General features: G+C 34.7%; 1 protein-coding gene across 1 annotated transcript; it reads right to left on the bottom strand.

Annotated features, from left to right (window-relative positions):
• Positions 1 to 3940: 3940 nt before the first annotated feature.
• Positions 3941 to 11552, bottom strand: LOC150007972 (pituitary adenylate cyclase-activating polypeptide-like). The gene is made up of 5 exons (XM_090279996.1): positions 11411 to 11552; positions 9685 to 9790; positions 6192 to 6323; positions 5313 to 5379; positions 3941 to 4048 (listed from the first exon to the last, which is right to left on the bottom strand). The coding sequence occupies exons 2-4, from the start codon at positions 9786 to 9788 to the stop codon at positions 5358 to 5360; spliced, it is 258 nt and encodes an 85-aa protein (XP_090136122.1). The 5' UTR covers positions 9789 to 9790; positions 11411 to 11552; the 3' UTR covers positions 3941 to 4048; positions 5313 to 5357.
• Between the last annotated feature and the right edge of the window lie 609 nt (positions 11553 to 12161).

The following is a 12161-nucleotide window of genomic DNA, read 5'->3' as shown; positions in this document are numbered from 1 at the left end:
AGAGGCAGGAGCAAAGATATGATGTGAAGGGGAATGTGAAGATTTTTTTTCATATCTGCATGTGTGTATGGGTAAAATCTCAACTTAATCTATGAACATTTTTTTCTTTATATAATTAAATGATATAGTAAACGTCATAACCCGTATCCCTGTGGCTGCCTTCATCCGAGTTATTTTATTGTATTTGCTGGCTCCTGGAAGTTGAGATTACAAATATAACATCTCAAATCTTGGGCAGATCAAATGACAATGCAATTCTTCCAGAAGAACGAATGGCTATCCCCACAGTGCTGTGTGGAGGCTGTGTGCGACAATAGAGCTCTTTGCCTCCTCTCAAAGGAAAAGAGAAAACCTTCAAGAGCTTTAAGTCTGAAAAGCAGGTAGATAGTAGCGGTTTATAATAGTCTTTGAAAGGACCAGAAAGAGAATTCCAATTGCCTTAAGGATTAGAAGTGCGACTTGAAATCATGAAATTCAAAGCCTCTTTACAAACCCATGCCCATCGCTCTTATTTGAGGGTGTCTGCGATCACAGGCACACAATTGTACAAGACCAGGCTCCATTTTGCTTATCAAAGAGAATACTCAGCCCGCCCAGTGCTTGCTTTTGTTTGATACCACTGAAATCAGAAAGGAGAAATCCGAGTGGGACTGCAGGCCAACTAACTGCTCACACAATAACCAACAGCTCTGTTTCCTTAACAGGGAGGATGAAGAAAAAAGATTCCTTCTTATTTTTAGGTAATTTTTTGAAAAGAAAGTCAACAGAACATTTTTCAACAAGTAAAAGCCCATACGTGTGTTCTGTAGTCCTGGCAGGGAGTACAAGGTATACTTAAAATAAATTTTAAACTAAAAATGATTAGCAAGGACAGCACTTCTTTAGTGAACCTCAGCTGGTCTTCTACTTTTGGATGAAGAAATTAGTCTTTAACATTGGAGTGTAAATTTTGAAAAGCATCAAAATCTCTATTTAGTAACTATCTGTACTAAAATGACCCACAAATATTTTTGTTTGTTTCTCATCTAAGCATGGACAATAAATTATAACATTCCTTCAAATCACTCCTTTCATTAGTAGAATACTAGCTTCTAGAGCACAGTTTTAATGCTTTGAGGGAACGTTGTGATTGCTATTCTCAGGAGACGTACCAAAAAGTTGTGAGAAACTCAAAACATGACCAAGAGCACAGAACAGTATATGTGTGCACTGACTGGTGCATTAAACAAGGGTTATACCAGCTGCAAGAAGAGGGCTCACTGCAGTCCCTCCATGAAGGGATGTGGTTTAATGTGAGCTTGGTAGAATCACTGGAATTTGGGTGGATGTGGAAATGGAAGATGCAAAATGGAGAAGAAAATGCCAAAAAGCTGCAGCTGGTTTGTTTTAGTTATAGAGGGTTAGACAGTCTTGTTGGAATGGAGTGGATGAGAAAGGTGACAGGGAGGCAAGATTGATTTTTACAAATTAAGGTCATGAAGACAATGAAAGAGTAAGCAGCACTGGAATAAAGACTTCCTCAATATCTCTAGATACCTTCATTTTCCCTATGTGGTTTGTTTTTTCATGATGTGTGGTATTATGAAGATGAATGCTTTGCAATTGTGGATTATCTTAAATTCAGTGATAGATCTAATTTTCAGAAGGCAGGTCACCATGGAGGCCTGCCTAGAGTTCAGAAGAAAATCCTAAAAATAATGTGCCCATCTTAGCAGCAAGCCCTCCGTCTCCAATGGGAAAATTGTGTTTGTATTTCAGTACCTATTTTAGCACCTGCAAATGTCACACACAGACTGTTGTTTTCACTTCTAAAACCTGCACATAGTATATATTGAGTTAGAAGCCCGTTCATTTTTAAGAGATGTATTTACCAGAGTGTAAAAGTACCTTTAGTCAATATATGGGTTATACTGAGTCACAAATACCTGCCTATCTTCTAGTGCAGAGATATAAGACAGTGGCTCAATTCTTTCCATGCTTTTAATAGTGAAGAAGAAGTCATTGTTTGTTTCTGTAGCCAAATTATTCTGTCAGCATTGGCAATGTATATACTGTGTGTTAAGACTAAATTTTGACATATTTAAAACTTTAAAATCATTCTTCAGTATAATTTAAGAATAATATTAAGAGTGTTGTTTTAAAGTTTTTTAAAAAGGTTAAAATTTTTTTAAAGTTTTATAAATAAGTAAAGCAATCACCCATAACTTTATATATGACATGCATATTTCTATTTTTGTTTCTTCCTGAGCAGGTTGATCTATATGAATACACGGGGCAGTTGTTGCGGATGGGGTCATGGAGGGTGGGGGGGATCAGAGGCCCGCGACATGGGGCCACAGCATAAACTAATGTTGATATATGTGATGAGGTTCAAAAATATTTTTTAATTTTCCCCCAGAGTTTTCACATTAATCTCAAATATTTACTTCATGTTTCATTAAAAAATATGACTAATTCTTAGAAGATAAGGCTACATGACCCTTTGCTTCAAAAATTTTCTTTGATCAGATAACAACAGTATATGCGTCTTTCCCATCTTAGGTGCCTTGTCAGGGACAGATTCTTTGTGTGTTTGTGTGTTTGTGTGTGTGTTGTATGTGTGCATGTGTTTTTAGTATGAATTTTAAAACAATTCAAATGGAGGAAGAAATTGACAAACACATCCCTTGAGTTCAGAATCGAGGAACACACTCTCTTTCACCCTCCAGCATTACTTTTCATGAAGTGCTTCTCCAAGGTCTTATATGGGTCAGACTAAATGCAAGCGTTGCTTTGCTTTGACCAACTAAAGCACATAAGACTTCCGAATGCAGAACATAAAGGTAATTTTGGATAAACTCTTAGAAAAATAGGTAATAAAGTTTTGTGTTTTTTATCATTTTTATATAAAGTTAGTATGAACTGATTTCGTATTTATTTTTTAATTTGTACATTAATGCTTCAATCTCTCTGGAAAATTATTTTTCTGTATGGTATGAGGCAAGGATCAAAACATTATTGGTTTCACACACTTATTAAGTATTTCACCTCCTGATTTGAATTACAACATTTACTATGTATTTAATATGCATATATTTAGCTTATTTTCTAAATTGATTCAATCAATTCTTCTACTCTGTTATATCATTTTAAGTACTGTTCCTCTTAATACATTTTTATCATTCTCTGGGAAAGTCTTGGATATGTAAGAATTTTACCAATTTATTAGTATTTTAAATATCAGTCTTATTGTTTGTCAGAGAGCATATTTATTTTATTTGGGAATCCATTTGTAAAGTTATTGTACTGTTTACCTTGGAAACAAGAGTGAAATATGGGTTTTTGTTTCTAATTTAAAAGACTAATTTTGTTTTAATTTAAAACACTTTTATGGGATTCTGTAGAACTTGTTTTTATGACAAGTTCTTTAACAAGTAATGTACATTTGCAATTAAACAGTAACAAGGAGAGGAAATATTTCTAGACATAATTTTAGTGAACTGTTGGTAATAGTGTCATGAAATTCTAATCATCACCCATCTCTTGTGAGGTCTGCTTAAGTCTTGATGCCTTGTTAGTATCCAGCTCTTACCAAGGAATGGCAATATTTCTCATCTGAGCTCATTTATAGTGCATTTAGGAGTCCAGACAATGAAGAATATATTTCCTTAGGTGGTATTTCTGTGGTACATAGGCATGAGTCACCTTGGATATTTAAGAAAGCTCTGTAAATAAAATCATCAATATGCTTTATACTATCCCTCCAAAAGGCTTCATATAACTGGAATTAGCCTACTATTTCCTTATCATTAAATATATTGGTGTTATAAAAGATACACAGCATATGAAACTAGAAAATTTTCATGACTTAAAGATGAATTTTTAGAACTCTCAAATAATATTTGCGATGTAAGCAGCACAGTTATAAGATCAGCCTAAAATAAAGCACAGAATTCACACATTAACAACATAGCATTTTATTTGGTTTTGATATTGAAGATGTTTTCTTGAATGACTTATGTAGAACTCAAAACATAGTTACTTCATTTATCATTTTGTTTCAAGAATTCTGGAAAAGAAAAAATAATATATAAGCATAAACATATTTTTATTACAGCATCTTAACTTCATTCACTTACCACTTACTTGTTGAACATCTCTTTCTCTTTGGCTCTTGTCAACTACCCATGACAGAAGATCATGTTGTGTGATACCAGGAGGGCATCCTCCAGAGGACTGATTGTCAGAAAGGGAACTGGGATGTGAAGGGGCTCCCTGATCGGTTACTAATACATTTGTAATTTTCACAGATGGTGGACTCACAAAATTTCCAATCAAAAGACTTTGTCCAAAGCTACCCATTCAAAAAAGAAAAGAATGAAGTGCAGAATCTCATAAATAATCTTAGGGTTTAGAAAAGACAGAATAATTAAACCTCTTTTAACTTTTAGTGCCAGCCATACTATATAATTTAAAGGAGAAGACTTCTTATTATAAATATCTTTTTCAAGAGCTATGTGAGATTATCATTCTTTTTTGCGCCAAGGGACTCATGCCCTGAAATGTCCATTTAGGAATGTGAGTGGGCACGTGGCAGCACACCTGACCATGTATGTCCCTTAGAGGTGAAGGGCAGTCAGGTGTGTTCTCGGACAGCCTGCCCGCTTGTGAGGACTCGCAGGAAAACCGGGAACTGAAGTGAGGCAGTGAACTACGCTCAGTCTGAGCTTGGGCCTAGTTTAATCTCCTTGACCTATTCAGGGTTGTAGTCTAGCTAACCTTCATGTTTCACAGATCAAGTTTTATTGTAACATAGCCACTTTATTCATTTTACATATAATTTGTGGCAAACTCCCACTACAATAGCAGACATGAGTATTGTTGAAAGAAACCATATAAACCACAAAACCAAGAATATTTACTCTGTAGACTTTAGAGAAAAATTTTGTGAACCTCAGTAGTGAAGATGTAAAAGTTCTTTAAGCAGTTGTCAGGTATTATAAACACATTTTTATGAGCTAATGTATGCATGAATGCTCTCAGGAGTAAATATGACTTGTACACATAAAGGCAATTGCAGTAACAAGCTTATGACTTAACAAAGGAAAATCCTATTTATGTTTCCTCTACTCAAAAAAAAATTTACAGTGAATATTTTTGGAGTCACAGTACCTATACTCACTTTATAGGTAAAAGAAAGTAAATTTTATTTTTGCTGCTTCTTACATGAGGATTCATTGTGAAATGTCTACTTCTTACCGAGCGACTCTTACCTACTTGGGTAATTAGATGGTTCCTATAAGAAGATGATAAAAATGCAGAGAGATACCCACCACTGGCAAGTTGTCACCAGCTTTCTTCAAAGACCCTTTTCATGATCATTTTGGTTTCTTATTAGCTCTGTAGAAGAAAAAAGAAAAGTGTGCATGTTAAGGTGTTAGATGAGAAAGTATCTAAAGAAATGATATTGTTTGATCTGTGTTGTTCCCTGTGCCCTCTAAAGTGCTCTGGAGGGCTAAATAGTTATCCTTTCGGTTAGTTCTTACTTCTTACTTATGAATTATTCTTCCATTTTAAATGTCTAAAATTATGCTTACACAGTTTTAGTCTGGTGGGCAAACAGAGGCATCTTGTATGGCCTCATTCTACCAGGGTTGACCTTAATACTCACTATCTAAACAAAAACAATCAAGTTAAAAAAGAGCACCTCACTTTCCAGTTATTGTGTTCCAAACTCTATGTGACCCAGAGAGTCACAGGTTTTACTGAATCTGGGAAGACATAAGAACTCATAGCTTAATTTGGTTTAAAAAAAAAGGGGGGGGGGACTTGGAATGCACATAAAGGGAGTTCCATGTGATACCAAATTGCTAATTGACTGCACTTCATATGTTTTAAAAATCAGCACTTCTAATAAAACCTGTTTCCAAATTCAGTCTAGGTGCCCCCACAGTCATCATTTTTAACCCTGGAGGCACATCAGAATCAACCAGGCCGCTCCTAGGGAAAACCAATGGCTAGAACCATATCCATAAAGGCACCAACTTCCTTGCAATACATGCTCGGTAGTCTAATGGCAGCCAAGGTTGAGAACTATTCTTCAGAGCATAGATTGATAAAAAGGTAGACATATAGGTAAGTCTCTGTACTGTAGCTTCTATTCTTAAGATCATTTATAATTTCTCATTTTAGCAAGTTTTCTGTTTCTTTACTTTTTCTTGTCAGCCAGAACTTTGTCCAAATAGCTCTTCAAAGCCTCTTTTAGTCGATGGCGTGAATAGCTGTCAGTAAAGATTCCATCTGAGTGACGTTTGATTTGTCCCTGGTCTTCAATGATGCCATCGCTAAGAAATGTGGGAAAAATAAAATCAATGAGTTTAACAAGAAGTGATAACTATACCAAAGTTTCAATTTTCTTGGACTCATATAAAAATAATTTTTAATACCCAACTTGTTTTCTATCATAACAATTAATTTAAAATACACCCAAGGCTAAGGATCAGAGAGTGAAAAATAACCCAGCATATCTTGGCACTTACTGGTAGTGTCTTAAAACACATTCTGTATTTATAGAGCAAATAATTTATCAAAACGGGAATATTTGAAGTTGTGTTCAGGGAGGAAAAGTTCGTGATAAATAAATCCTTCTTTAGAAGCTATGCCACATGAAGATACCACCTAGATGTTCGGCTATTGCCCATTTAAAGAATCTTCCAATGCTTGGTTTGAGCAGGAAGTTAAAAAACAAGTACTCTGGTTAACATTAAAATTCTCTTAATTTTATACTATGTGTTATTTATTTTTACTGTGTCTACTTCAAGTTCATTGCCAATTTAAAAGTGATTGCTACTAAAAATATATAAGTGTGTCAGAAGCCAGTGAGCATTTTAGAATAGAAGGTATTATTTCCTAATCATGGGCTTGGCATATTTAACTAAATTGAACATTATGAAGTGTTATCAATTTTTAACAAAGTAAATATCATTAATGGTAAAAAATATAATTCCAAGTTAAACAATAATAATGTGTTTGATAACAATAATAAGTAATAATAAACAATAATAAGTTCTCTTTACCTCACTCATTTTCCAATAAGGGTTGCAAGGTATTTTTTGGCAGAACGATGACTCAAGACACTATTAAAGTAACTGGTGAAATCTCCCTCAACATGTCTGACATTTTTAAAACAAAAAGAAAGGTTAGCCATTGTTTTAAAAACGATTTTGTAAAATATTACTTTGACTTAATGAGTAACAAGGAAATTCACCAACTTATTATAGAAGTTTTCATGCAAAATTATATCCAAAGTGAGTTTTTCCTGTCACTTATATCGAAATGTATTCTATATTTGCAGCCCAAAATTTTGTTAAGTTAAAAAAATGTTTTTGGAAGTATATCTCAATGTTAAAAAATGTCCCCTGATAGGATTTATAAAACTAATTCTTCTCTAAGACATATTGGCAAGAAAAAAATAATATATTTAAATCAGTTTCTAGTGAATTGATTGATCAGTTTTTGATTAATCTGTGCAGTTTTATTCTTCTACCTAAAATATATATAAGAAAATGATATTATGCCTTTTGCTATTTCTTCTCCAAACTTAATTGGAATCATAATCTCTTTTTTAAAATCATTTAAAAATGCTATTCTATTGTGGTTTCCCAATCTTTTCCCTCTTGCCCTCCTCCCAGCCCATCTGCTGGCTCCCACAGTCAATTCCCACCCTGTTGTCCGTGTCCCTGGGTCATTCATACATGTTCTGTGTTGTCCTTTCCCTTCTTTCCATAATTATCCTCTTCCCCCACCTTCTGGTCACTTTCAGTCTGTTCCATGTTTCCGTGCCTGTGATTCTATTTTGTTCATTAGTGTTAGTTTATTTTGTCCATTAGATTCCTCTTATAGGTGAGATCATATGGTATTTGTCTTTCACTGCCTGACTTATTTCACTAGCACAATATTCTCCAGTTCCATCCACGCTGTTGCAAAAGGAAGGAGTTCCTTCTTTCTCTCTGCTGCCTAGTATTCCATTATGTAAATGAACCACAGTTTTTGGATATACTCATTTACTGATGGACATTTAGGTTGTTTTCATCACTTGGCTATTGTAAATAGTGCTGCTATGAACATAGGGGTGCATAAGTTCTTCTAAATTGGTGATTGATTTGGGTTTCTTAGGGTATATTTCCAATAATCTCTTAATATAGAGATGACCTTCATATCTATCAACCACCTTTACTGTCCTAATGAGGAAGCCATTATACTCTGTTTTGAGTGGGCAGCTACTCTGGCTATACTTGAATGTTGCTCTTGACAAAAGGCTCTTGGAATGAATATCTTTGATTATTAGACATCTTTTCTTGACCTTGACATAAAACTCTCGCTCAAGAAAGTCCTCTATCCTGGAATCCCGAAAGCTATAGTTTTATCAGACTTGGTGCAACTTCTCCTGTTGGCATTTTGTGGAGCTGAATTCAAGAGCATGTTCAGTTCATGCCAGCGCATACGGCCTCTCTACACAAAGCACATCAGGCACAGCTGCACAGGTGGCAATGCGCCGGGCTGGACGGGGCCCTGGCATGTGCACACCTGATGTCACATTGTGGAAACAGCTTCATGGAGACACGACAATGAAACACGTATATTCCAAAAACCCATTTTCAGAATGCGACTCCGTTAAAATAAACTCACCTGCTATTTTCAGCTAATGCCTTTTGTAAGAGGTCAGTGTCTGCTTTTAATGAAACTTGATTAAGTTTAATTGCTCCTTCAAATAGTGTTCTGTCACTGAAGCATAATAACTTTTTCTCAGAAGATAACATATTTGTACTTAACCTGAAATAAGACACTCCAAATCTTGAAAAGTATCAACAACTTAAAATATGGGATGTGTAGTTGATTAAGGCTTCTATGGTTTATGAGAATATACACTGTTAAGTTTTGCTTATCCCATATAATACGTGCCATACAACTTTTATAAGCTGTATGTGCCAAGCATAAAAGCTACTCATTTCAATTCCATCAGAGCATTGAACAGTGTATACTTCCTTGCTAGTATCATCACTTTGTGAAGGAGAAAAAATTTTATACAAAATGAAACTTTGAAAAAAGGTAATATTTGATATGACAACTTGGAACCCTTTCTGTATTTGTTAAAGATTTGTATCATTTGGCCGAAACAGTCCGCAAGTACTATTTTCTCCTCTAAGTCCTGAAACTTAACTTCAGAGATTCTTGGTATGATATGTTTCTCTGTGTTGATCAATCCCAGAGAATCTTTCCATCGCTGAATAGTCACTCAAATTCAATAAATTTTATGGGCCTTCTGGTTTCTAATCTTATGTATTAATATAATTTTAGTAAGGGATGTACAAAAGAATAATCATGTTAAAATTATGTTAAAAATTCTGGTTAGCATATCAACCAAACATTTAAATAAATAATATGCAATTAAAAAAATTGAGATGTGCAAAAACATAGGGAAATTTTTTAAATTTAAAATTGACCCTTATATATTGCAGTCAGAGAATGACAAGTACCATATGGTTTAACCTTATATGTGGACTCTAAGAAACAAAATAAACGAACAAACAAAACAGTAACAGATTCATAGATACAGAGAACAGACTGACGGTGTCCAGAGTGGGGGGTGGTTCTCTTTTAGATGAAGACGGAGTGTTCAGCTGTCTGAACTGCAAGGAAACTTACCTCAGATCTTCTTCTTGGAGAAGACGCAATGCCACGGTTTGGGACACCAGTGTGCTGAAGAGCAGCAGGAGCAGGAGGAGCTGGGACTTCTTTTCGTTTTCCATCTCTGTGCATTGAAAAGGAGAGTCGCATCAGATTTTACAACCACAGAAGTCGCCACCAGGTAATTCTTCTTTTCAAAAAAATTACTGAGGTAACATTTCTTAGTAACATTATGTAAGTTTCAGGTGTGCAATGGTTTACTATATCACCCGTATATTACACTGCGTGTTCACCACTCAAAGCCCCGTCTCCGTCCATCACCATGTATTTGACTTCCTTTACCCTCTTCTTCTTCCCCTGACCCCACGTCCCCTCTGGTAACCCACCATACTGTTGTCTGCATCTGTGAGTTTGTTTGCTTTTTTAAAATGTGTTTGTTCATTTGTGGTTTTGTGTTTTATATCCCAGATGTGAGAGACACGGTGTGGTTCTGGACTTTTTGGTCTGATTTATTTTACTTAGCATGGTGCTGTCAGGATCTCTGCATGTTGTCAAAAAATGGCAATATTTCATCATTTTTAATGGCTGAGTAGTATTCCACTGTGCATATGTACTACTGATTTATCCAGTCACCCATCCAGGGACACAGAGGATGTTTCTGTATCTTGAGCCTTGTAAATAATACTGCAGTAAACATAGTAAGTGTTTTTATGATTATCAGGAATATACCCAGTAATTCTGAATATCTTGCAGAAGTTTCTGAGGGTTCTTGCAGAGTGTGGAAAACAATTTTCACCTTATAAATTAAGTTATACTGCAATATTAACTTTTTTAATCAAGAAGATTTCTCTCAATGAAAGGAAGGTAAGTAAAAATGAGGATGCTTTCCAACAGCTGCACACTTCTCAGGAGGCACATAGTAGGCCCGAGCATCAATATATATTGAATGCACACTCTTACAGTGTTGGAAATAATCCTAGGGACCATGCGCTTCTAACAGAGATGTGACATCCGAGTTTGCTATCCTTTCTAACAGTTTCAAACAACTGTTTCTTCCATGCTAAATTTTAGCATCTGATTAATATATACTGGGGTATCATCTATTTAATAATATGTGTATTGTGTATATATATATATGTATATATGAGAATATATAAAAATTGTTTTGTATATATATTCCTTTTCCAGCTTTTGATTGTAAGATATTACTGGAACCTTATTTTCTTATGCCTGGGTTGAACAACTTAACTCAATTAATATTGAAAATTAATACCATCAAATCATTAAGCCACATATTGTTATTATAATAGTTGTTGCCATAAAAGAAAAATATATTAAAACCAAGCCTTGTGTCTTTTACATCTAATTCTTACATGTGTTATATTTATATCTAATTTTTAGGTAGAAATGTAAGATCTCAAGGACTGTTTCTCTTTCTGTCAATAAAAATTAAGGCATTTAATCTTAAAATAAAGAGAAAAATAAATGCTTTGTAGGTTCACGCAACATTTGACATTCAAAAAAAGAAAAAGTTGAAAGCTTCAAATACAAATGTATCTACTGAAACCTTCAGACAAACATTTGTATACAAGCAAAAAAAAAAAAAAAAAAAAAAAAGGTTATCTGAATGCATTACTTTAAGAATGAGTATTGAGTAAAAGAGAAAGCAAGGAAAGCATCTTTTAACCAAAAGAAATTAGAAAATTCATTCATAAGTGAGAATTTGAGGCATTTCTGTACTTACCAAGTGACTGAGAAACTTTTCTTGGGCTCCACCAGTACTCTGTCCTTAGAGCTGAACTAGAACTTGGTACTGGCTGCGGGTTGAGTATTGTCACCAGCAGTGGCTTTTCACTCCACCCTGACCAGCACTTCAAAGCCCGTCACTTTATAGGGCTTGTACTTAGGGCTGAGCAATCACGAAGCCCAGAAAGACGTCACTGCAGAATGAATAGGACTTGAAGTTCTTACTTAATTGTCATTATATCTGATTTATATAGATTTATAGCAAGTGATTCAAGATGTAAAAGAAAAAGAGGAAATGTACCCTTCGTTAGATAAGAAAAGTTACCAAGTTTAATATGAAATACTTTAGTCTTTAAATAGAAGCAAAGATATAAGTGAGTGATTAGTGTTATAGCCAGATCCACAGATTCCTTCAGAAAATATAAATTTTATGGGCAGGAATAGATTCAAAAAGCAAAAAGCATGTACGTTTGTTATGATTACAAATGTACAATTCTCTTTACATTACAAGACATCAATTCTCCTAAAGCTCTTTTAAAGGTTTTTATGCTAATCATGTATATCCTGATTCATGTAATGTTTCTTGAGATCTATTCTAATTTTAAAAGCACCCACAAGTGACTTTTCATCTTTCTATTCTATAATTTCTTTATGTTGACACTAATCCCAGTATAAAAGTTTCAGAAAGGCTCCGAGCCAGTATAATATGCAGGTTGTTGTTACACATAGCAGTAGCGCTGCAATGTGAT

This window comes from Furipterus horrens, unplaced genomic scaffold, assembly GCF_987537825.1.
Source record: "Furipterus horrens unplaced genomic scaffold, mFurHor1.1.pri manual_scaffold_6, whole genome shotgun sequence".
Taxonomy (NCBI): domain Eukaryota; kingdom Metazoa; phylum Chordata; class Mammalia; order Chiroptera; family Furipteridae; genus Furipterus; species Furipterus horrens.
The sequence above is the reverse complement of the archived record's forward strand: the minus strand, read 5'-3'. Positions and strand labels throughout refer to the sequence as shown.

Coding starts and splice junctions, on each gene's coding strand:
- LOC150007972 (XM_090279996.1), bottom strand. CDS start 9,788: ATGGAAAACGAAAAGAAGTCCCAGCTCCTCCTGCTCCTGCTGCTCTTC. Junction 6,324..9,684: donor CTCCAAGAAGAAGATCTGAG/GTAAGTTTCCTT, acceptor CACATTTCTTAG/CGATGGCATCATTGAAGACC. Junction 5,380..6,191: donor GTTCTGGCTGACAAGAAAAA/GTAAAGAAACAG, acceptor TTTCTTCTACAG/AGCTAATAAGAAACCAAAAT.